At 32.8% G+C, this 27,230-nt stretch overlaps 1 protein-coding gene across 1 annotated transcript; it reads left to right on the forward strand.

Moving 5' to 3' along the window:
- Positions 1-1,589: 1,589 nt before the first annotated feature.
- LOC143056120 (uncharacterized) lies at positions 1,590-18,319 on the forward strand. The gene is made up of 6 exons (XM_076229205.1): positions 1,590-1,741; positions 11,960-12,092; positions 12,354-12,414; positions 14,548-14,654; positions 15,171-15,256; positions 18,250-18,319. Exons 1-6 carry the CDS (start codon positions 1,590-1,592, stop codon positions 18,317-18,319), a joined length of 609 nt encoding a protein of 202 aa, XP_076085320.1.
- The last annotated feature ends 8,911 nt before the right edge of the window (positions 18,320-27,230 follow it).

The raw sequence follows: 27,230 nt of genomic DNA on the forward strand, positions 1-27,230 counted from the left end.
ATATTGAATCAATGGAGTTTGAACAACCATTTTATATCAGAACCCTGCTAATTTTAACTCAGTGGTTAGTAATAAAAACGACAGTCTATACTAATATGCTATTTTGGTTACATGAAGTACAGGTATGTCGTTTTCATTCCAGTGAGATGTAATTAAATTAGAGACGGCTAAATAGCAATTTTGCCGGTGCCGGTCAAATAGCCACTGCCTAATATAAATGTTCAATAGTGACGGTTATTTATTTTCTACTCGGTACTGCCAGAGACATATAGGCTAATACATAAGGGAGCTACCATTTGATTTTTAGGGGGGGCTAGGATGAAAAATTTTGTCCTGCTTTTTTTTTTAGTTGTAAACCCTGTCCTGCCTTTTTATTTTTTACTCTATTCGGTCTTGCCTTTTTTTTTTACAAGGAGCAAAATTATCATCTCTGCTATACAAGCGATACAATAATACCATTCTCAATGCAATATCCAGTAGTAATCTAGGCGCAAAAATAGGCAACATACAAGTAGGCTCTCCTACATGTGCGGACGATATTGCCTTACTGGGTGAGCGGTCAGATTTACAGGCAATGCTCAATATTATAGACTTCCACACTAAAAGAGACATGGTTAAAATTAATCCAGACAAATCAGAGATAATGTGCGTATCTAAAGGATTAAAGCAACAAACGCATTCATACAGCTTCAATGGAAAAGAAATAAAAAGAGTAGAAAAGCTGAAGCATCTAGGTATCACCAGGGCAACAAATGGCAAAGTCAACTTGGACGAAAGGCTAAAAACTGGCCGGCAAACTATATATGCCTTGCTAGGTTCTGGCCTACATGCCAGAACAGGAATGTCACCGCTGGTACTTAAAAAGATCTGGAAAACATATGTTGTCCCCCGCTATCTTTATGGACTCGAAGTACAAATATGCATGAAAAAGGATGTATCTGAACTAGAAAAGTTACAGAGGAAAATGTTCAAACAATTTCAATGTCTATCAGATAGGACAGCATCTGCAGCAGTATATATACTAATAGGAGCTGAACCCATTGAATCGGTACTGGACAAAAACATGCTAGCCTTATTTCTCTCAATTTCTCGCCTAGATGGCTCAATAGAACATCAAATCCTAGAATGGGAACTAGAAATCAGCACAGAATTTGACAATTCCTTCATCTGTCGTATAAGCAAAATTTTACAAAAATATCAACTCCCAACAGCAGAAGAAATTATGAAAAATCCTCCATCAAAATATATTTGGAAAAAAACAACTTCAAAAAGCCATAAATGATTACTGGTCTTCAATTTGGACAGAAGAATGTAATACAAAATCAACACTCAAACATTTATCGTTGCAAAATAATCCGGTAAATAATCCGCATAACATTTGGAAATGTGTTCGAAATAATCAATATGACATCAAAAAAGCGGAATTGAAATATAAGCTAGTAACTGGTACCTACATGCTTCAAAGTATAAAAGCAAAATTCAGTAAAAATATAGTACTGCCTGACTGTAAGCTATGTAAGGACAATGATGAAACCCTTGAACATTTTCTCCTGGAATGTACTAGGCTAGGTGATGTACGACAAAAATGCATGGCGAAGCTAGTCAACAAGCTAAGAGAGATAGAAGGGGGTGGTACAATCGACGTCAGTAATGATGAAATACTGATGGAAATTATACTGGATTGTTCTAAGACAAATATACTGAATAATCAGCCAATGGACAAGCTACTGGATATAGAAAGGCAAACACAAGATCTTTGCTACCAGTTACATATAAAGCGAACAAAACTTTTATGTGACATCAAGTAAAAAGAAATGTATGAAGGCTCTAATTATTTTAGATTTTAACTTTTATAAATCTAAAGTATATATTTAAATACAATAGCAAATAAGTCTTACTAAAATGTTCTAGATTTTAACTGTTAAAGTTTTCAAGTAATATAACACCGAAATCGTAAATATATGGTGTGTACTGTCTGCATGGGATGCCAAGCTAACTAGTACACTCTATAATATCTTCAAATCAAGAGCAATATCCAATATAGTCTGTACAGTCTGCATGGGATGCCAAGCTAACTTGTATCAGTCTATCAAGAAGTGCGTGATTTATACTTTTAATGATAGCCTTGGCAGGGCACTTATAGTTTTATTAAATAAGCTGTAAATAACATTTTTATCATAATATAGTGGTGAACGCTATTGCCGCAATAGTTCTGTGTACATTTCTTATCGTGATATTGTATTTGCAACTTGTGCTGTGTACATTTTTATTGTGATACAAGTGGTGAACATTAGCTGCATACATTTTTACCGTGATATCGTGTTGATTCTTATTACCGCAATTGTGATGTGTACATAATATTTTTAACTTATTATCGTCGTAATATTTTAAGACTTTTAAAATATTTCTTTTAGTCGTACATATTTTTAATGTAAATATAAAGATATCCGCAATCTCGGTGTGTAAATTAAATTGCTCATCCGATAAGTGGAGTGCTCCGATTAAACGGAGGTGAATACTGTGATATTCTGGTAGTTTATAGGTTTAGGCGTTCAGACAAAGACAATGGACTTGCACATGGATTTAATAAGGAAGTAGCATAATCATAGTATTATACAAAACAGATACGGAACAGATATGTAGTACAACTACATAGGTCTGTGTCCCAAGAAAGATAACTCAATTCTTACAATGATAAAGTAGGATATTACATTCCTCCCTTTGTTGAATTTATGAATCTATAATAAGATAAATTTCAAAAGAGAATTATAAAATTTAAAAATAAAGACTAGATTCTAAAATGACTAGAAAATCTTTTCTATGACTAGATTATCATTTAACAAAATAAAAATAGAAAAATGATTGACATATATCTTTTTTCACAAAAAAAAATGATTAAATAAATGTATGGATGAGAACTTCTATATTATGCAAATGAAACAATGAGTATTATGATCATATAAACAAATATAAATATCGGACGGATTTATATTATTGATTGTCTATTAATGTTGTATTTGTAATTACTGAAATAATTAAATGTCAATATAAAAGTTAAGCAATCAAATGTTCAAGTTTGTATTGTTTGTCTGAAAGTTTTTTCTGTAGATCTCATCTGAAATGTTCATCAGGTTTTGGTCATCACACATTGCAAATCTATTTCTGAATAACTAATACTAAATTTCTATAATGAACAATAACTATTATGCACTTTTAAAAAAAAAAGGGATTATTATGCCCCATCACAATATCCTGTTTGAATGCATATTTAGGGGATTATTATGCCCCTCACTTTACATAATCTTCAAGATATGACGGTGGTTTTCGGATACGTGTTGGACGACTTTGAATTGGAGATTTTATTTTGTTTTCCTCCTTTGGATGAATTTCAATATCAAGTTCTTCTTCTTCATCCAATTGATCGGAGAATTTGGCACTGTGTTTTGTACTTTTGAAGAATGAAGCATTGCGTGTTGTTTGCTTTTCGCTGTCCGAAACAGTTATCATGGTTCCTTTCTTCTTGATGACGGTTTGAGGTCTTGGGTCAAATATCGGTGTTAATTTGTTCTTCTTAACTTCATTTCTAATTAACACAGTGTCTCCTTCTTCAATGTCATTTGACTTAGCTTTATTTTTCAGATCAGCTAAATGTTTCATTCGTGTCTTTGCGTTTTCATCGTTTTGGCGTGCATATTCATCTAGTTCTGGTCGTTTTTCTTTTGGTATGCTCGGTAATTTTGTGTTTGTTTCCCTTCCGAACAGCAATTTGAAAGGATTTACTCCTGTTGAACTATGTGGAGTATTGCGGTATTGCCGTAAAAATCTATACATTGATTGTTTCCAACTTTTCCTCTCTACCTCTGCTGCTTTTATGTTTTTCATCATGGGTTTGTTAAACGATTCTGCTTGAGCATTAGCCCGTGGCCATCTTGGCGTGATTCTCCTGTGTGAAAATCCTATGCTGGCAGCATATTCTCTAAATTCATATGAATTAAACGGACTTCCATTGTCGGTCTTTAGTATTTTTGGAATCCCATATGCCGCCAGCACTTTGTCCAACACTGGTATGACAGTGTGACCTGATGTGGATCTTATTATCTCAACTACAGGATATCTAGAATATTCGTCTGTTATCACAAATAGGTAGTCTCCAGACGGTAGTGGACCACAGAAATCTGCGCTTAGTGCAGTCCATGGTTCTCCTGGCATTTCTGACATTCTGAGTGGTTCCATTAGCTTAGAACGTGTTAGAGCTTGACATGCTATGCAATCTTTGATGAGTGAATCTACTCTGTCGTTGATGCCGGGAAACCAAATTTTTGATCTGATAAACGCTTTTGTCTTTGTTAGTCCTTGATGGCCTTCGTGTGCAAGACTAACTGCACGGTCACGAAGTGACATTGGCATAACAATTCTATTGTCTCTAAGTAAAATGTTTTCATCATGAACAACAAGTTCATCTTGAATGCTGCGATATACTTGAAGTTCTTGAATATCTAAATTGGGATCATCTAATTTCTTTAACTCGTACCACTTTCCATTTCTTGTTAATTCAATAGCTTTTTGAAGTGTTCTATCGGTCAAACTTGCGCCTTTGACTTCGCTTAGCGACATTGCTTTTGGAATTGCCTGATTTGCAATAAAGTTCACATATTGTTCAGCAACCTTCTCCTCGTGTGATCGCGTCTTGCTACACATAGCAATAGGATGACGGGACATGTAATCTGCAGGATTATCCCGCCCTGGCTGATACTTGATTGTAAGCTTATAGGGTTGCAGACGTAAACCCCATCGTTCTATTCTCAGTGGTATTTTGGCCTTTTGCCATATCCTCTCTAGCGGCTTATGATCAGTTATGATATTTACATTTTTAGCTCCACGGATAAAAATGTCAAAATGTTCACAGGCCCATACTATGGCCAGTGCCTCTCTTTCTGTTTGACTGTACCTGGACTCTACATCTGTTAATGCTCTGCTTGCATATGCTATTGTCTTTTGATTTTGAGAGATAATTGCTCCAAGTCCAACTGGACTAGCGTCAACATATATGTCTGTTTGTAGAGAAGGATTGAAATAAGTTATTACTGTCTCACTAGATAGCTCAGTTTTAAGATTGTCAAATGCGTTTTGTTGCTCAGGAGTCCATTCCCAGTCCATGTTGTGTCGTGTTAACCTTCTTAATGGTTCACAAATAGAAGCATAGTTTCTTATAAATCTAGATGAATAATTTGTCATTCCAAGGAAGCTACGAAGTTCTGGAACTGTCGTTGGTGGTGCGGCATCTTTGACTGCCTTGACTTTACTCGGGTCTGGTGAAATACCCTCTTTTGAAAATACGACTCCAAAAAATGTAACTTTACTCTTGTTAAACTCGCATTTGGCTTTGTTAACTGTTAACCCGTTTCTTTGTAGAGCTTGTAGTGTATCGTTAAGAGCTTCGTCGTGCTCTTCTTGAGATTTTCCATATATAATGATATCGTCTGAAATGTTCTTTGCATTTTGCACGTTTTGTATTACGCACCTAATTGTCTCTTGAAAAATTTCTGATGCTGAAGAGATGCCAAAATTAAGTCTCTTATATCTAAATAATCCCATGTGTGTACTGAATGTTGTGATATATCTAGAGGGCTCTTGTAGTTCTAGTTGGTGATACCCTGCTCTCAAATCTAGTTTACTAAAGACTGAAGCGTGATTTAAATCATGAATGAGCTCCTCAACTGTCGGTAATAAGTGTCTTTCTCTTATAATGGCCTTGTTGGCCTCACGCATATCTACACACAGACGTATCTCTTCAGGGTTTTTCTTTGGTGGTGTTACAATCGGTGACACCCAGGGTGTTGGGGTATTCCCTATTTTCTCTATAATGTCTTGATCTAGTAATTTTTGTATTTCCTTCTCTACCTTTGGTCTAATGTGAAATGCTGTTTTTCTGTTTCTTTGCGCAACCGGTCTGATGTCAGTGTCAATATGTAGTTTTACTGAACCACCTGTGTATTTTCCAATTTCATCCCTGAACACATCAGGATACCTCTTCTCGGGAGCTTGTATACTTATCGGTTGAATTATTTTAACAAGTCCTAGTTGTGATGCAGTAGGATAGCCAATCAATGCGCCGTGTCCGCCTCTCACTACGTAAAACTTGTGTACACCATATTTGTGTTTTGCTTCTACTCCTAGCTCACATGCTCCTGTGACTTCAAGAGGTTTGCCCCCTCCATAAGGCAAAAGTTTTATGTCATTTTTTGTTAAGTTTTGGAGAGCCAATGTTTTTATGTGTTTTATCATCCAAGATATTGACTGTCGCACCAGTGTCTATCATCATTGAACATGTTGTGTTATTTACTTTGATCATAGTGAAGGGTGATTTCTTTATTGAGCATACTGCCTCTTTAATACTATATGAATATTCTTCATCTGAACTATCCAGACTTGCTTGATATGATTCTCTTTGGGACGTTTCTGTCTGTATTTCATGTACCCGTCTGTCTCTTGTGTATTTATTTTGTTTGCTTTTGCCTCGACATACTTTAGCAAAGTGATTTTGTTTGTGACATGCATTGCATGTTTTGCCATTTGCTGGGCACGGTCCATTTTTATGAGGAAATTGGCCACCACAATTCCTGCATTGTGTCTGTCTAGTTGGGCGATTAGAGTAATTTGGATTATGATATGATGATGATGCCTGTTGACCTCTTTGTTGTTTATAATTTGTCTTTGGATATGTCTTGTTTGTGTTTGTAATTTTATTTACAGTTGTTTCTCTCTCCATTTCAGTAGCTTGAGTGTCAGCCATTTCAAGCGTTCTTCCAAGTGTTAATATATCATTCAGAGTTTTGTCTGGCTCTCGCAGAGCTCTCCTGCGTAATCTGTTAGACTTGCAATTTTGTATAACTTGTGAAAGGATTTCCTTATCAACGTTTGTGAACTCACATGTTTTTGCTAGTTTTCTTAGTTCTGTTACGAATTCGTCAAGTGATTGTCCTTCTTTTTGTTTATGTGTACGGAATTTATATACCTCCATTTGAGTATTTTTCTTCGGTTCAAAGTACGTAGTTAGCACTTGCTTTGTGGCAGTATACGAAGCTTCAGTTTCCCCCTTTTCTGCATCATAAATGTCATACACACTCTCCCCAGCGTAGTGAAGGAGTAGGGCACGTTTGCGTTCTTCATTTTCGATTTTAAGGCCAACAAACAAATTTTCCAGTCGTGATACCCATCTTTCCCATCTGGGACCTGCGTTTGATTTGTCACTGGCATAATCAAAGGTTGGATATGGTGGGAGTGATCCTGCCATGGTTTTTTTTTTGCTTAGGTTCTTTGTTTTACCTCGTCGCCATTGTGATATTCTGGTAGTTTATAGGTTTAGGCGTTCAGACAAAGACAATGGACTTGCACATGGATTTAATAAGGAAGTAGCATAATCATAGTATTATACAAAACAGATACGGAACAGATATGTAGTACAACTACATAGGTCTGTGTCCCAAGAAAGATAACTCAATTCTTACAATGATAAAGTAGGATATTACAAATACCTGTACAGAACAGAACAGTGGCTCATCCTGCCTTTTTTCTTACTCAAAACTCCTGTCCTGCCTATTTTTTTCAAATTTCATCCTAGCCCCCCCATAAAAATCAAATGGTAGCTCCCTAATGTATTATATATATATATATGTCTCTGGTACTGCACGATAAAAAATCTAATGATTTTAACATTTTGAGACCTCTAATTACTCACGATAAGGATATTTTGACGTAAAATTTTAACCAATTTGATGCATGGACTTGCTATACTATTAGTATAGAAAGTCCGTGTTTGCAACAGTAGCTGAAAATTACCGTTTGACCCTCGTTTGACGCCTCTTATTTGTGCAAACTTTTAAGTTTATCATATTTTGGGAATCCCATATTCTCACTGCCTAGTATCATTTTATTTCGTTATATTAAAAACTGTTAAAACGGCTGTCTCCGCTAGGGACAGTCTAAACTATTATTCTGGTAAATCAGACTGTTTCAGTCTCGGTTTCCGATATTATGGTCTCAACAGCAGCTTGTTTCGTATCGCAAAAACAATTCGTAAATTATACCAACGTATTGAAGCTGAGGCGGGAGTTGAAACAAACTGCAGCCGAAATTTTAGTAAAAACCTGTGTAAAAATCAGCTATTTAGTTAAAGACAATAGGTTCGCAAATTTGTCACCTCCTCACGGAATTTTAGGAACTTTGTATGCAACTACTGAACTGGAACCGTTAAGAAAAAAAAGGGGGGAGAGGCCCCCCTCCCCCTCGCTCCCCCTTGAAGTTAAATGTTTGTACCTAAAAACATTCGACAGAACATGCTTTTAAAATTTGAGTAAACACGTAAATAAAAACTCAACAGTGAAAACCGTAAGCAGTGAAAATTGTTATAAGAACGAAAACACATCACACGAGGATAAAATAAAAAAAAAGTCTTTATTTTTTTTTCTATATTTACAATTTTCTACAATGTATAGACATATATAAAGTCTGAACATTCCATTACTAGCCGATTACAATACCTTTTTTACTATCCACACAAAGGATTTATATAGTTAGACCTGAGACTACTATAACTCTCAGAGTTAGACTATACAAATCCTTGTCCACACAAACCCTAAGACCAATACAAATCCTTGTCCACACAAACCCTAAGGCCAATTAAGTGTAAAAGTGAAGCAGGCAAGAGACATTTTTAGCGTTTGCACTCTTGTTATTATATGTCATTCATTTTGTATTCTTGCATGGCTTAATTGTTCAGGGTTCTTTCTAAGGATTTTTGAAGGAGAGTCCAGGGACTCATCATTTTTAGGTATGATGAGTGCAACAGCAAGAAGAAAATATTTAATTGCAATATAAAGTAATATTTTAGTCTCCATTTCCCAAGGAATTGTATATTTAAAAGGAATGGAAACGCAGTCGACTTCAAAGAAAATATTATGATGCATCTCTTGCTTTGACCGGGTGTATATTACACCCCATCGCTCTAACTGGCTCATTACATACATTGTATCTGGTAGAAGTTATCGAACATGGTCATTTAATCTGACACTAGTTATCTCACTTGACAATGATATTTTTTTTCTTCTTAGGTATAGTAGCTAGGTGATAAATCTTCAAATCAAAAATAAATTAATCCAAGAAAAAAAATATAACAATACAACCACATGCAAAGTTACTTATAAAAAACTTTTTATTCTAATTTTTTTTTATCTTGATATTTCATGAAGGTACATTTGTGTATGTCACAATCAGATAATATCGGACATTTTACGAGTTTTATTAAATAGTTTTCATGCAAAATAAAGGAAATTTTAAAAATGTAACTAAATGACTTTTCAATTGTGAAATATGACTGCATGATAAAGAAAGAAGTTAATAAATCATTATGAAGGGGAGAAAAAAGTAAACAAATGCAGTATATTATGTAGATAAAAGAACTTAGATTACAGGTGTTATAATAAACAATGCAGAATTGTCCAATTTGCAGGTATAATATATCATGTATCAATGATAAGCTAATTTGTGTCTTACATACAATGTACTTTAAGATGTTAAAAATCAATAACGCCGAGCTCACCTGTTAATTAATGCTAAATTATGCAGAGATGCAATAAATTTTCTAATTAGAAACAGTTAAAACTTTATTTTAACACCAAAGGAATACTTTTGCGACCTATAGACTACTGCTCGGGTACTGCTCTGCGAGAAAAAAGGAAGAAACGTTTTGCTGTTGCGTAAGGTAATTTGCTGCAACGCTTAATAATGACAAACTGCATTACCAAACAACGATTTAGTATCTAAAAAAAGTATTTGACAAAAAAAAATTAATAAAATCATAGATGTCGTATATAAAAAGGCACAATCAATCCCAATCATAAGTCATGTATATATATTTCTTGTCTGTTATTTCCAACTTCGTCGGTGACGAACTTGACTGAACAAAATGGCGTCAATGTGAAATATAAACATGGGATTTTGAAAAATCATAGCAAATTCGTTTTTATCACCATTTTTATATAACTACTTGAAATATATGTAACATTGACATACAATTTAAAAGCTTAATCTTTTCTCTATCAAATAGTGTTGGTTTTATAACTCATACCAAAATACAAAGTGTCGATGTATTTGTTGATGCACAACTTCAAATTTTCAACATGTTTCGAAATAAAATAATTTACATAGTACCAATTATATTTAGCATTCGTAATTTATACCAAATTGTAGGGAAATATTTCTTCTTTAAAGTGATATCTCATTTTCTCCCTTTGTTTTTTCTGCTTTTCAATATTATAAAGAAATCGTAGTGCACTCCCAGATTGATAGACATATTTTGACAGATTAATGAAACTCAAAACTGAAATTTCGAAAAATCGTAGAAAATTCAGAAAAGTAACAAGAAACTTTAAAAAGAACTTAACGATAGATTAAGATTTCAGCTTCATAATGATATCAACTGTTTTGTTTTGCACTTTGTAGTTGTCGAGTTTTTAGAAAAAAAATCAAAACACAGTATATTTTGTTCTGTAATCCGGATGAAACACACAGAGGTCTATTTCAATAAGAATTTTCACAATAAAATATTACAAACATATGTTCCATGAGGCATTAAAATGATACCTAAGGCTGTAACTTTTTCACAGAACAGAAGTTTATTCTTTATTTTGAGTTTCTCTCTCCTTAATATCTTCCCAAGCAAGATGACCCCGTGAATTTTAAAGACCTATCTATATGACAGGAAATGGACCTCCGTCATGTTTCTTTATATTATTCATCATACTTCCGTCGAGACAGACATGGTTTATAGCTCTGCGGGTGCTCTGTGGGTATCCCGATTGATCTCGAGCCGCGTTTCCATTCCTTTTAAATATACAATTCCTTGCCATTTCCTAACAGAGCAATGAAATGAAATCAAATTCAGATCACTTTTAAACTTTTGCTATAAAATGATGATATTTGTGTTTAACTGTGTTCAGTTTATACAAAATATTTCAATCTTGATGCATCTGTGGACTCACCAGTTTTGAAAATGGTGAGTCCAGACAGATTTTGATGAGTCCAGGACTCATGGACTTGCCTTAGAGAGAACCCTGATTGCTTCAGTTCATTTAAATAGCATTATGTTCAATTATTGTATAAATGATATTTATTAAAGTTAACACGTAACAGGCTATTATCATTTCAACTTTGAATTATTTTTAATTATGGAATTTGCATAATTTCTTGTGCTGGAATTTTAAAAAATAAATTCCATGTTTATTCTGTATTTTCATGTTCTGTGCGGCACACAACACTTTCTATTACAATGAAGATAGCACATTTTCAATAGAATGTACTGTGATGCGCACAACACTATCTATACAAAATACATTGTATCAAAAGTGTTATGCACTGCTCAAAACATTATAATACAGAATAAATATGGAATTTATTAAAAATTTGAAGCACAAAAATTATGCATATTCCATAATTAAAAATAATTCCAAGTTGAAATAATAGCCTGTTGTGTATACTTCATGAAAATGTAGAACTTTAGTTTGCCCAAAACCTGTCTTTGTTGGAATTAGACTAACATTGCCTTATGTTCTATTTGGTCGGTATATCCAAAGGGTGTATCCTAACATGACATAAGAAGCAAGTCAAACACATTAAACCTTGGCAGGGAGGCTTGCAGAGGCAGTGTGAAAACACCATGGACAAGAGGAGGGGAGGGGGGTCCCTATTATCATAGCATAAGATGATATTACTACCTGTATTTTAATGCCATTATACATGTAATTCCTTTGAATGTCTGTTTTGAGATATTCATAATTCAGTTTAAATAATTATATATTTTTTGAAGTCAGGTTAACACTTTTCATGAAATTTCTGTAAAATCTGGAAATATAGGTCTGACCAACATAGCCAGTAACTGTCTAATTATTGCTTTTACTTTTAGGTTCTCTTTTGAGATTACACCTGTCGGACAAATTTTACGTGTGTACCATCCAGAAGAGACTGATGATTTTGTCTTGGCAACGAAGAAAGGATTTGCTGCTCTTCTGGCATCAAGACTTCATGAAGAAGGAGAAGTACATGTCACTGATAGTTTTTACTTTAATACATAGAACTCTTTTGTCATTTAGAAATTAAATGTATTCAAGGTAATATGTTAGTTATGGAATTACCCATTCTATTAATTCTGTAATTGCTAATTGTTAGGCAGCTGCTACAGCACACTGGATTGTCATCTTTGAACATTAATGCTTAGTGTAGTTATAACAATTCTCACTTTATTATTTTTCTTCTACAGTAATATTGAAATATTTGAATATACTCATGTTTATTTTTAGATATCTGGAAGTCCATCAAATGAAGGTTTTACTTACCAAACACAAGAACTTGGTCATGAAGGTAAATAATAATGATGAACAATTCCCCAAAAAGTTAATAAAATAGATTAATTCATCATTTATCTTATTCACCAGTTTTTATCTGTCAAACAATTCTGTTAATACCTTGATTAAGATGCAGTCACCATTTTATCCCTGTTACTTGTCATGCATGATCGACTAATTCATGTATAGAATAATAAAAAAAAAATTATGATGTACAACTACTAACAACAACCATTGATAAACAGGCTCTTGACTTGTAACAGGCACATACAAAATGAAGTGGGGTAAACATGTTTGCTGGCACCAAACCCTCCCCCTTATCTGGGACAGTGGTGTAAAAATACAATGTAAGAACGAACTATAAAAATGTAAACAATAAACTGGTCTGATATAAACAAAACAAAGATATCAAGATCAACGGGTTTACTCTATTTACATCCAAAATTCTCCAGTGAAAATCAGTTATCCAGAATAAATACACAGCAGAATGAAAGTACGCTTACATTCACTCTCCTTGTCATATAACCACCTTGCCTGTATTATCTGTTTCATTGCATTTACTTCATGAATTTTATTGTTTTTCTAAAAACTTTTAAAAACAATATATGGAATGCAAGTTTAAAACTTAAATGATTTTAATGACTCTAAATGGTAAATTTCTCCAGAATTATCAATGCATCTTTTGATTTTAAAGACGAAATAAAAATCGGAATGTTTTACGTTAATACTTACAAAAATCTTCCCAGTTGTTAGGTTGCTGCCCCTGAATTGGTAATTTTAAGCAAATTTTGCTGTTTTTGGTTATTATCTTGAATATTATTATAGATAGAGATAAACTGTAAACATCAATAATGTTCAGCAAAGTAAGATTTACAAATAAGTTGAACCCTTTAGGAGTTATTGCCCTTTATAGTCCATTTTTAACCATTTTTCGTAAATCTTAGTAATCTTTTAGAAAAATCTTCTCTTCTGAAACTACTGGGTCAAATTAAACCAAACTTGGCCACAATCATTATTGGGGTATCTAGTTTAAAAAATGTGTCCGGTGACTTGGCAACCAACCAAGATGGCCACCATGGCTAAAAATAGAACATAGGGGTAAAATGCAGTTTTTGGCTTATAACTCAAAAACCAAAACATTTAGAGCGAATCTGACAGGAGGTGAAATTGTTTATCAGGTCAATTTCTATCTACCCTGGAATTTTCAGATGAATCGGATAACCGGTTGTTAGTTTGCAGCCCCTGAATTGGTAATTTTAAGCAAATTTTGCTGTTTTTTGTTATCTTGAATATTATTATAGATAGAGATAAACTGTAAACAGCAGTAATGTACAGCAAAGTAATACCTAAAGTCAACATGACCAAAATGGTCAATTGACCCCCTAAGTAGTTATTGCCCTTTATAGTCAATTTTTAACAATTTTAATAAAATTTCATAAAATTTGTAAATTTTCACTAACATTTTCCACTGAAACTACTGGGCCAAGTTCATTATAGATAGAGATAATTGTAAGCAGCAAGAATGTTTATTAAAGTAAGATCTACAAACACATTTTTTGTCATGAATCCATTTGTGTCCTTTGTTTAATATTCACATAGACCAAGGTGAGCGACACAGGCTCTTTAGAGCCTCTAGTTTTAAAATTAAGTTGTAAATATGCAATACATGTACTCTTTTAAGATTTTCCATCATTTTTTGAGCTATAATGTTGGTGTCTGTAGTACAGATCTTTGATTGAATGAATGGAAAATGAAAATGATATATATTCTCATGTGACAATATTTTTATTTTGAAACTTTGATACATAATAGTATATATATTGCGATAACTTTTTATGCCCCATTTATGGGCATTATGTTTTATGATCTGCGTCTGTTGGTCTGTCTGTCTGTCCCGCTTCAGGTTAAAGTTTTTGGTCAAGTTAATTTTTGATGGAGTTGAAGTCCAATCTACTTGAAACTTAGTACACATGTTCCCTATGATGTGATGTTTCTAAATTAAATGCCAGATTAGAGTTTTGACCCCAATTTCACAGTCCACTGAACACAGAAAATGATAGCGCGACTGGGGCATCAGTGTACTACGGACATATTTTTGTTTTTCTGATGTCTAAATAATGCTGTTGTTATGATTTCTTTTTCTTTATAGGACCTCATAATGCCACATACACTGTTAAACAGACAAATACAGGGCTGCAGTTCATTAAAGTACGACACGAACCACTGGTTAAAAATGCTGGTGGAAAATACCAAAAGGTTAGTGTCATTATTTCTTTAAGAAAATCATTCTTTAATCTTGGTCCATAACAAAAATTAATTTAAGGTTCTTATTATTTAGTCAGATTAGTTGATGAGGGAATGTCATCTTTGGAGACATTTTAAGAAAAGGGAAAGATATTTGCTTTTTTTTTTTTGCAATTTTTCTTTACGAGACTGCTGAATTGACTGTTGGATATCTGTATAACTGAAGATGTTGTTATTTGTGCAATTACATAAAAAGGGTTTTTCTTGGATAAGCAATACATATATAGAATACATCTTCTAGTAATACTTCCTGTTAAAACTTTTTGTCACATTTTTTACAAGAACTACATTTCAAGGATTTCTGATGTTTTGTTTCACAAAATGTTTCAGGGTTTATATAAATCAGCTTTACCCTGTGATTTTTAGATTCATCACTCAACAACTTCCTGTTTACCCTCAAGTATTTGGGCGGGGGTATCATCAGTGAGCAGTAGCTCACAGTTTCACATGCTTATTTTCTCATTGCAGGTTATGCATTACCACAAAGACCTTGAAGTTATACACAGTGTCTTAATAGAAGAAGATTTCATATCACCTACTAGACCGTCTGGAAAGTAAGTACTAATTTATACAAAGTGTCTTAATTGAAGAAGATTCCACATCACCTTCTAGACTGTCTGCAAAGTAAGTACTTATGATATAGCTGATTGATTGTTGGTTTCTTGTGATATAAATCAAACAAAGTATTTTTAGATGTCCTTGCATTTACGATAGACACAGATACCAAAAAATGCTTACATTCACCTCTTAAATACAATTTTGGATTATTTACTATTTTTGTGGACATTGACTAGACCTTTAAATTTAGTCTGTAAATGAAAGTTCTGGGTTGACTTCTTTTAGGTTTTGTCTATACTTGTATATACAGTACGCCCAGAGAGTATGTAATCGCGAACTCTAATCACCGATTTTCGAGTGTAGCGGTGTGACACCGCGAATCACGGATTATACTCCCAATTTCCTCCAAAGATTCTCTCCCAACACCGCGTGGCTGTTAATTGGTTTATTGCCCATCGGATGTTCTGAAAATTAATGACGCGTGACAACATCATCGGATTAGCCAGATTTATTACCTTTGTACATTTAATGGATCTTGATTGCACCTGTGTGCTTTAAAATACGTTATTTAAATGTCCTTTCATTGTCAGATAAAAGTGTGACATTTCTATTTAAAATAAGATTATTATTCTTGTATGTATATGCCCATGTCATTGCCATATGACATACAGCGTACAGACGTATAAAAATACGAATAAAACACTTATTTTGTATTTTCATTATAGTCCGATCAGGTCATAATTTTTGTTTTTTTCAACAAAGACGATTTTACCACAATTAGAACCTTTTATGACCTACTCAGTGAGCAATATTCGGTTCATTAATAGTTCAATATTATAAAATTAATATCAACTGGCTTAAAACAAAATGATGTTTTTACGGTAATTTGTCCAATCTAAATTAAACCCAAGAGTTAATTTATCGGATCAACAAGTGAACTCTGTTACTTTCAATTTATTTTGAAATGTAAAATATTATGTTTCACTACCTCGGTAGAATAAAATTTCCGACTTGAAATATTTGAATTTTAAAAAGAAACTGTAAAGTGACAAATAGTTTTGTATGCAATGTGACAGCTCTATATTCATAAATACTGAGAAGACACAAAACAATAATCACAACCTTATTTAATTATATGGAGAAAAGAAATCATGTGTTTTTAATCTGTTATTGATCTTCAATTATTTAAAATAAAATTGGATTGGCGCAATCCGTAGTTTACTGCTCGTTAAAACTCCTCGGCGAAATATAAAAAGAAGTAGTTCAACAATTTATACAATAGAATATTAAAATGAAATTATATCGTGTTCTACAAGAAAGAAATATGTAAAAAAAAAATTAGATCGGATTTTAACGATCGACAAATTTTCACAGAGGTCTCTACCAACGCCCGTCATGAACATGCATCCTGTTTTCATATACCATTAATATATAGTGTTGACTATAGACGTATAAATAATGTCCGGTTTTATGTCCTCTGTTGACTGACAAACGTAAAAATAAAAGGCTGATGTTGGTTTATTCAGAAAAGGAATATAATTTAGAATCCGGTTAATCAATTGTAAAAGGACCTTCTAGAGCCTCAATCTTAACGCACACAAATTTATGTCAAAGCAAGTTTAAACCTTTAATGAATTTTCCCACGGTTATCCAGAAAGGTCACCTGAGTTAACTGTTGCATGATACTATTTCCCGCCAAATAAAAATCTCGTGGACAAAATTGATGTCACTATTTTTAGCATTCAATATTGTGAGCGAAGTCAAGTTCAAGTTCAACCACGCACTGTTGATCACTGAGTTGCGTATCGTCTTCCCACGGCAATTTATTGGTTTAGAAATATTTAAAGATTACTGTTCTAAATACAACACAAAAGTTTACATTCATTGTGCGTAAATGAATATTATGCAACGACGATTTGATGCAGCTATAGAAGTATTCCTGTTGTAGCCGAAATGTATTATTTATCCTAAAGTAATGCTAACAAATCGTGAAGAGAAAATGCCGTAGACTTATTAAGCATAGCGAATTGTGAATAGTATTTTCTTTTTTTCTTGCATATACAAGTTTAAAGACACGTTATTTTCTTTTTTTCTCACATTTAATAACTTCAGCGTTAATTTCCGTCTATTTTCGCAAGTTATATAAATTACCGATAAAAAGAACAAGAGATCATAATCAAGTATAGAATTTTTTTTTTAAAACTTTACTGCAATTGAAAGCATTAACAACAATCTTTTGCTTTTTAAAACTTTTATTTTGTAATCGTAAAATGGAAATGGAAACTTATTAGCATAACAGATAGTGAATAATATTTTCTTTTTTACTTGTATAAAAAACTTTGAGACGTGTAATTTTTCTTTAAACTGTCCTAATTTATTCAACGTTAGTCTCCGTTTATTGTTACACAATTATATCTCTTTTAGTAAATTAAATATTTATTTACTGATAAAAAAAACGGAAGTCAAAATCAAATATAGTTTTTTTTTAAGTTGATTTAAATGTACAGTGTAATTGAAAGAATTAACAACAGCGTTTTGACTTTTATTTTAATCTTTCATTTGTTTCAAGCAATCAGATATAACCTGATAATCAATAGACAGGAAATACAATTGTTTAATTACATTAGAAATCTCGCATACCTTGACTGTCGAGTGCCGGCATAGATCAGAAGGATTAGGGCAATTAATTACCTGGTGTGACACCGCGTCACTCCAGACTGGGAGAGATGTCGCTAATACAATAAACAAAAGGTAACGGATTTACGCGGAAGTCGGAGGGAATACTCCCAAATTTCTCCGACAATTTAGGGAGTGATGTCGGAGTTTCCTGGTGTCACACCAGCAAAAAACTCGGTGTTTGGAGTTTGGGATGGCTTTCGCGAAAATTGAACTGTATAATGATGGGAATTTACAATCTTAGCTTTTGAATTATATGACCTGCAAAATATATGAATGACAGAAATACATTATATATATGATTTTCTTTCAGATTTGATGCATTGCATGGAATGAGGAAAATTAAAGCAGTCAATGAATTCAGTACCATGGGTATGTATTGAAATTAAAGCTCCCTTCTTTAGATTATTATTAAACACCTAATTGCATGAAATATATATTTTTCTACAACTAAATAGGATTACAGAAATATATTTTCATCAATTTATTTTATTTCTTCAAATTTTCAAAATATAGATTTATACAAGTACAATGTATATCCAATAAAGTTTTGGTATTAAATTTGTTATGGGTTTGATTGCTGATTGGTCTTGTAGTTCATCTAGATTGATCACTAGCCTGTCAACTCTGATGATGTGAATTTCTAAATCTTACTCATGGTAAGGTGTGTACGATTCCAGTCTTTATTGGAGGAGGACTGCAGGTTTTGCTGTCAAAGGACTTGGTTGTTACACAATATTACCAGTACTTTATATCAGGGCCTCCAAAACTGTTGTCCTTTCCGGACTTCATGATATCTTTCTTATTTATATTCTGAGAATTCACCTGGTAAATTATATTTTTGACCTGTTGTGCCAAGCCTGAACTGGACATATATAACGTGGGTTTAGTATTTTAAAATAATTAAAAAAAAAATGAAGTGTATGCAATTTTTTTACCCTGCGTTATATTAATTTTTAACGTATATAACATTTCAGGAATGACCGTAATATTTATATTTGTCAACTGCTGGTTATTTAAAAGTGTGCACAACATTTTTCGGTTATTTCGAATAGACAGAAAAAATACTACATTCATTCATGATACTTTTATTCTTACTTCTATTTTGAAAGAGAAATTCATGAAAAAAATTGATGACTTCACAGTCACATTACAAAATTATATCTATAGGCTGAAAGACCAAACACTTTTAGCCAATCAGAAGACAAGGTTTCATCCAAAATAAAATGGGTGAAAAATGGGTGAAAATAAGTCATTTTAAAATTTATTTTAATAGATATAAGAAGATGTGGTATGAGTGCCAATGAGACAACTCTCCATCCATGTAAAAGTAAACCTATTATATAATATAGGTCAAAACTCTGTCTTCAACACGAAGTATTGGCTCTCACTGAAAACAACAAGCTTTAATGCAGTGTTCCAGCTAGGCTGTTTTCAGAGGGCGCAGCGCCCACCCTTTCCCCGAGTGCCGCCCTGTGTCCTTTTTACAGTTTCCAGGGCGCCCTGCCTTTTTTGAAGATCGATTGTATATTATTTTGTTCGTATTGATATGATCCGCTAAATTTAATATATATTAAATACCTGGCGAAAAGTTTATGACTTTGTTTAGGACCCCAAGCTAATCAACGGTTACAACTGGTGTTATAATCTGTTGTTATAGGTAATCTGTATATCGGATGGGTCATTAATGATCATCAACATTAATTCATTCAAATAGAATCGGGCAGTCAGCAATTATCTTTGAAGAAATGTACATAAAACAACTTGGGCACAATTTGCAATGTTTACCGTAGTTTCATGGAGAAAACATAATGACAGAAAGTTGAAAATCATAATCAACTCGTTGCAGACATCATGTTACTTGTTTTCCATGAAATAAATAGCAAATTCACACGTATTTGTCATTGACTGCCCTCATTTTTTATACGAAAATAACAAAATCGGCCGCCATATTGTTGATCATATAATTTACACCTTCTACGTACTGTTTATAAACCTCCAAAGAAGGAGCACACCCGAATAAAGAAAGATAACTCAAACTTTCCTAGCATTGAGTAACCAACTTAACATATTCTAAAATATGTCTACATACTTTTTGCTTAAGAATATATATATGTTTAGGTATTTTGAGTTATGGGAATTTAAGTTAAAGAGGGTCTTAGTAGCAGTGTTGGTAGGGTGCCTTGGTCATCTTTTTCTGTATTCTTTATTTTTAATACAAATTTTCACTGTTGCTATATTCTTACATTGTTCATTTACTGAGCACAGCTGTTTTGTGCTGTATTGTCATTAAGCACAGCAGAGGTAGAAAGGTGAAACTGGTAAAGTGTGTCAGACCATAGAAACAGAATGAAGCAGGTCACCTTTCAAAGCATACTGCATATACAGCTCAACTGTGCCAAGCAATGATCTAAAAACTTGTGTGACAAGCTGCTTGACAAGTTTTTAAGCCTAAAAAGTAGAAAGATAGAGTTCTATATGGGCTTATGATGTTGTTCTTGTATAACCAGTGATTCAACGAATAAAGCCAATGATTAATAAATATCTTTTTTAAAACATGCCCTTTTCATATTATCATATCACACGTCAAATGCCCTTTTTCAGGATTGGCACCCTGCCCTTTTGAAATCCTAGCTGGAACACTGTAATGGTCCCCAAAAATGACAAGTGTAAAACCATTAAAACAGGAAAACCAATGGCCTAATCTATATAAATAGTGAGAAACGAGAAACACTTTTGAACCACATCACCAAACAACACTAGTACTGAACATCAGATTCCAGAGGTCTAAGCAAAAAAATGCAGCGGGTTTAAACGTTTTAATAGGTACCAACCCTCACCCTTCTCTGACCCAATAGTGTCGCATCACAACATTGGAAGACACACTATAAAATAACAATTGAAATGGCTTAACTCATTCAAGAGACATATTAACACAAGTGAACATACACTAATATGTAACATGTATTCCTTAATTTTATATTATAGAGTTTCCTGAGATGAAAACCATTAGTAAAGGATCTCTATCCTATTTAACAAGAAGGTTTGAAAGAGATGCTGTCACTAAACCAATGCTTGGATTAGAAGAATCAACAATACATGTAACCAAGGTCAGAAAACTTACATTGTACATTAGGCTTATTTACCATAATATATTCAATGAATGGTTAATGAATTTGTTGTGGGACAATAATAATATATGAACAATATATGGAGCATGAAATGATAATATATGACAATATATGGAGCATGAAATGATAATATATGAACAATATATGGAGCATGAAATGATAATATATGAACAATATATGGAGCATGAAATGATAATATATGAGCAATATATGGAGCATGAAAGGATAATATATGAACAATGTATGGAGCATTAAATGATAATATATGAACAATATATGGAGCATGAAATGATAATATATGAACAATGTATGGAGCATTAAATAATAATATATGAGCAATATAGGAAGTATGAAATAATAATATAGAACAATATGTGGAGTATGAATATAGTGTTATTAACCGGCTGTTTCTGTATTGGTCCTGTTATAGATTCACAGTTAGCTGTATTGGACCCTAGACTCAAAAGTCGAGAATTTCATATCTAAACTTGGGAGAACTTGTCTTTTTGCATTTTTCACCTCAATGGATTTTTTTGTCAACATTGTCAGATACAATTTCTGATTTCTCGTCCAAGTACTCAATATTTTGCTATTAAAATCCAAATTTAAAGTAGCTTGGAAGAATAAATCAGACAGTTTTACTGTTCTTACTCTTGGATTGTATGCATGGATTTTTCTAGCATTCCACAGGGTCTGATATTCGGAGCCATTCCCAATGGCAAAAACCTTACATTTTTCCCATTTGGGGAGCAAAATTCCCAAATGATCACAAAATTCATTTTCATCTTTATAATTCATGACAGAGATGTTTATTTTGTTCAACCGCTAGCTCAACCGAACTACTGACACAAGGGTTCCTGGTTCGATCCCCATTCTGGGGAGAAAATTTCAGGGACTGAATTTTCGGCTCTCCCTTGATACCATTTGCGAGTATGGTCTTGAGGAAACAATGAAGGGGACGATAAATGGCTGACCCGTGTTAAGAGAGAGCCATATCTCTTGCTCGTTAAAGACATCCTTGAAGATTTCGAAAAAAGGGTAGGCTAATGCCCCTTACAGGGAGCACTCGCACCCGCAAAGTGGAAAGGGATAGGTATATGTTGCAATAACTTGTTTCCCAATCCGCTATAAATAAATATGTTTAAATTAAACAACATTGCCCAACAGTGGCTGCCATAAACAGGAAGTGAAGAAAATTACAAAACTGGATAAGATTCCGGATACGGATAAGGCTAAAATTCCAGGTTTACCGATCAAAATACAATAAATTGAAAAATAAACAAATTCAAGCATGTGACAGTGATGAAATAGCAGCATTAAAATTGAAAACTATAAGATATACGAAAAAGAAAAAAACGGAAATATTTTATACAGAAACTCAAAATTATTTTAGTTTACAAATTTTCATGTCATAATCAAATAAAATGTGACAATACTTTTCTTTATCACTAAAAAATGTTTCTACATGTATAAGATGTTTTTAAAAGGTAAACAAATAACATTTCTTCTAAATTTTGAAAGGCAAGTAAAAATCTGGAAGAACAAGTGCACACTAAACACACTAAAACTAACATCTGGTATATTGGTTGTATTTCACAATTTCATTAAAAATATCATAAAAAAATTCCCAAAACTGACCAGGGTCCTTCTTCCCAAAATACCAAGATAAACCCCTGGTATGCATTCTAATGATTGATCAACAGAAATGAAACAATGTCATTTGTTTATGATGTTGTCCGCATAAAACATGAACTGGTTTAGTAGTATACATTGGTGTTCACCACCACAAATTCAACAAAGATGACCAACAATTTGTAAATGGTCATGAAAACAGAGACAAAAACCACAAACATTTTGTAAAATCACATACTAATTTGGCCAAATTTTGTTGTTGTTGTAACAGCTCATCATATATGATCAGCATAGAAACATTTTATTTGATCCCTAGTGTTGTAAGAGTAGAGTACCTGACTCTCTGCACATTAAAGAACCCTTTTATCAACTAGATATATTGAGGTTGTTGGTTGCAAGACAACATTTCTAACTGTACCCAACATGCCCGTTTTACAAGTAGCAATAACAAACTGGACTTATCTTTTGGTCCATGATCTTCTTACAACCTACCTAGTTGTTAACTTGTATTGGGTTTTGTCGTGAATATTAATGTAATATTTGCCTCTGGACATTTGCAAAAATTATATTTATTTTTAGATGACAAGACAAACTCCCATACTTGACAGGGCTAAAGCTTGGCAATACATAAAAGGAAACATAACCTGTATGTGGACCCAGCCAGAAAATGGTAAATATTATAATGACAGAAATAGTAATGAATCTCTTAAAAACAATTATTATTGATGCCCAAAGATCCGAAACTGAGTATTGTCGTATTTGGTCACAGCTTTAATACAAACTACACAATTATAAACACATATATCTAGATAAACAGTTAAGATATACGTATATAGTACGTGAATAGATAATTAAATAAACGTAGTCACTTTTCATTTTGGCAAACTACAAAAAGATAACTAAATATTTAAACAACGCATCCAATTACCGGAAATGAATCCTGGGATACAGAGACCCAAAATGTCAAATGTTTCAGCTGCTAAATAAAAAATTGTCACAAAATGATGCATATTTAAAGGAAACACAGCGAAATGTGCCAAGAACTAAATACAGTATGAAATGTTCATATTAATATGCCTATTCAAGCATTGGTCTAAGTGATGGGAATGAAATATGCAGATTACTGAACTTATAGATCTCTAAAAATACATAGTCTAAACTTGAAACAGATCTAGATACATGATTAATTTGCAATACAGATTCTATTTTACCTTACTGATGAACAATTAGAGTTAACAAATTTTAAGGTATTTTTGATCGTTCATGGAAGCCTTTGCTTTAAGGTTGAGTATAATCATAACATTGATTAACTGAAACAAGAATTAAATAATATCAAAATGCTGGCATATATTTGTAGCATTATGTTTATTAATCTGTATTATTAATTTATTGTGAATTTATAAAAATTATCACAAAAGTTTCCATCTTAACATTGTTCTATTTATTTACAGGTCGTACCTTGGAAGCACATACTTGTTTCTTTAAGATAGTGGATGTACTTAAATCAATACCTGAAGATGAACTTGTGAAGCTTGCTAACTACTACTTCAAAGAACTTAAACCAGTGTAAGTCAGATTCCTGTTCAAAGTTTTATTGTACAAATGATCTACAAAAATGCAGATAACTTAATTTTCTGAGCGATTTAGGTTCCTGATTTTCCAGTTTAAAAAATCAACGCGAATATATATATTGTCTCAAATAGTTTAGACTTGTATCTTTTCTTATTAAACTACATCAATTTGATAAGAAAATCGCAAAAATAAATAGCCAGGAAGTAATTTAAGTGTTATATAAATATTGCATGAATTTGTACATTTTATTTTTACAAATAACTCAAATTTATCAAATGTTCATAAATGTAGATAAAAAAACGTCATTTTTTGCTGTATATTATTCAAATTTAAAAAAATTCCACTATTTACGTTTTCATGAAAATTAGTACACATGATCTTTTTGCATAATCAAACCAAATATCATTTTAAAAAAGAGGGGTCCATGAACTCGTTTTCAGTTTGAATGATAAAAATCAGCCGAAAACTGCATCTTTTCCCAATAAGTCACCGTTTGATGTCGCGAAAATAACAATTTACGTTAGCAATGTCATTACCTCCCCTGTAACTGTATCGTATGCCCTTAATTGCTTTATTTAATGCAATCTATTTTCTTTTAGTCGTAGCAGGAATGTAGGAGCAATGAACGTCATGTTGGATGCCTTTGGAGTCATCTATACTAACTTCAGTGAGAACCTCCTGACAGATTATATTCTAAAGAGTCCTGATCCTAAGCCTACACTTATCTTAAGGCTGCTGACACACATTGTAGGAAAAGACAACCCACCACATGATGTATGTATTGTACTCACACAATTTTATAATAAATATGTATTTTACTTTTTAGACTTTGATTGATTTAGAGCCTGAAATATTGTATAGATTCCTGTCTATAAACATATTCATGTTTTAGGTATTTAGTTATTAATATGTCTCAGAATGATCATAGATCTCTCTCCAAATAGTCTTCATGCACCAATCACTTTTTAATACAAATACAAATACAAATATTTTATTGGCACAAACTCAATTACAATAATTGGCAACAGCCCATACAACTAGTAATGATGCAGCAATTAAACAATACTACATAGCATATCATTGGGCATCATTATTAATAATGACAGCAAATGTTTTTAATTGTGATGATATATTTTATGTTAACTTTTGTGTTTTTAAGTAATGGTGGACAAATTGTTATACAAATCTAAATAGGTCTGCTGTTTAAGATTGTTTGTTGATCTCTAGATAATTTTGTTTGAAGTCTAACCTTGTTATGTTGAAGTCAAAGGGGTTTTATTTTTATTCCAGAATATGATAGCTGCAATGGAAGACCTTGTATTTAACAAAGAGAACCATCCAGAAAAGATGTACAAAGAGGATCTCCATGAGAGGGTCTTACTTTGTCTGGGCTCAGTGTCACACAAGTTATCGAAAGCTGGACGGGAAGAGGAGGCTATCAAAATAACTGTACGAGTTCATCAATGGCTAGGAATACATGGTAATGAATTCAGAATTTGATTTTTGTTTGGACAATCTGCTTATAAATTTGTGTTTTCTTAATACTTAATAGTCCTCTTTGTCAAGATCATACCTTATTCAGTAGGAAAAAAATGAAGTGATAAGGTTTATTAGCATTAGTCTTATTTTTAATAGCTATAAAATCAAATCTAACATAAAGAGATTGTACATCCATTAGAAACCCTATTATGCAGTGGTAAGAATACAGATTGGTTGGCAGACTTGCAGTAGACAAATTTTGTGTAAATTACCCAATTCAGTCTAGCACTATCAGTTGCAATTTGTTTTCTTGTGCATATGATATTTACAATTTCAGTCCAAATGTCTGAAAGGTGAATGAATGGATCACAAATATTTATCTAAATGTCCTTCCAATGAAAAAAACATTGAAGCCGAATTCAGGAAAGTATTTATTATTGCGATCTTTGATGAAATTGTGTGGTAAATTATTGCAATTTCAGGAAAATCAGTATACAGATATATGTATCTGATAATCAGAATGAGTTCTTATTATTGTGATACTCTCCCATTTACATAAGTGAAACTCAAGTTTCTGGATTTCGGCTACATTATAATTCAGACTTTAACATATATATTTTATATTTTGTTAGATCCATTTGAATACAGAAAGAAAAGAGAAATTCAGAGCGAGCAGGAACAAATAGACTATGACCATTGGAGAGTGATTCTGTTAGAAACACTAGGAAATGCCAGAATGGACTTCTCTTTTGAATACATTGTATCACATATCAACTCAACTAACTCAGCTTGGATCAAAAGAGCTGGAGTTCATGCTCTAAGGAAATATGATCATGAAATGGTAAGGTTTTTGAAATGAGACAGCAACCTTAAAAAGCCTGTTTACCTATTTACATAACAAAGCATGTTTACCAATTTGCATTAGTGGAAGTAAGTGACTTTTTTTCCATTTGAATGCCTGTCTGAAATAAAAATAATGTATTTTAATATTTTTTGACAGGCTGTTACATAAAAACACACAGGAAAAGCAATTTGAAATATCCCCTACATGTTTGTGTTGAGTGCAGTTAAAATTTAAGTAATATTCTAATCTTCTGTATTTGGTTACACTCTTTTGAATTCAAAAACATTTCTTAAGTATTATTGACTTGGAAGGGAATAATTTGACCTCGTGTGAATCCATATTCATGTAAACTTCAATTTTGCCCCTTAGCTGGAGATGGGTTTTGCATGTACTGGGGTGTTCAGCTATTAAAAGACAAAGAATGTCAACATTGAAAGTGCAACAAGGATGAACTATTTCCTTGACTGATTTAGTTCACAAAAAAATCATATTTTTTTAACCTACAACATGAAATCAAACAGACCCAGAAAAATTCAATTGCATGAGGTTGTTTATTATTTCTTTTTCTACTTTTGTTTATAGTGGGTTTTATCACCGTCAGCAATCTGGAATCATCTCAAATGGTTTGTTAATTAG

The sequence above is a fragment of the Mytilus galloprovincialis genome, chromosome 13, assembly GCF_965363235.1.
Source record: "Mytilus galloprovincialis chromosome 13, xbMytGall1.hap1.1, whole genome shotgun sequence".
Taxonomy (NCBI): Eukaryota; Metazoa; Mollusca; class Bivalvia; order Mytilida; family Mytilidae; genus Mytilus; species Mytilus galloprovincialis.

Coding starts and splice junctions, on each gene's coding strand:
- LOC143056120 (XM_076229205.1), top strand. CDS start 1,590: ATGGCGAAGCTAGTCAACAAGCTAAGAGAGATAGAAGGGGGTGGTACA. Junction 12,415..14,547: donor ACAAGAACTTGGTCATGAAG/GTAAATAATAAT, acceptor TTTTCTTTATAG/GACCTCATAATGCCACATAC. Junction 15,257..18,249: donor CCTACTAGACCGTCTGGAAA/GTAAGTACTAAT, acceptor ATTTTCTTTCAG/ATTTGATGCATTGCATGGAA.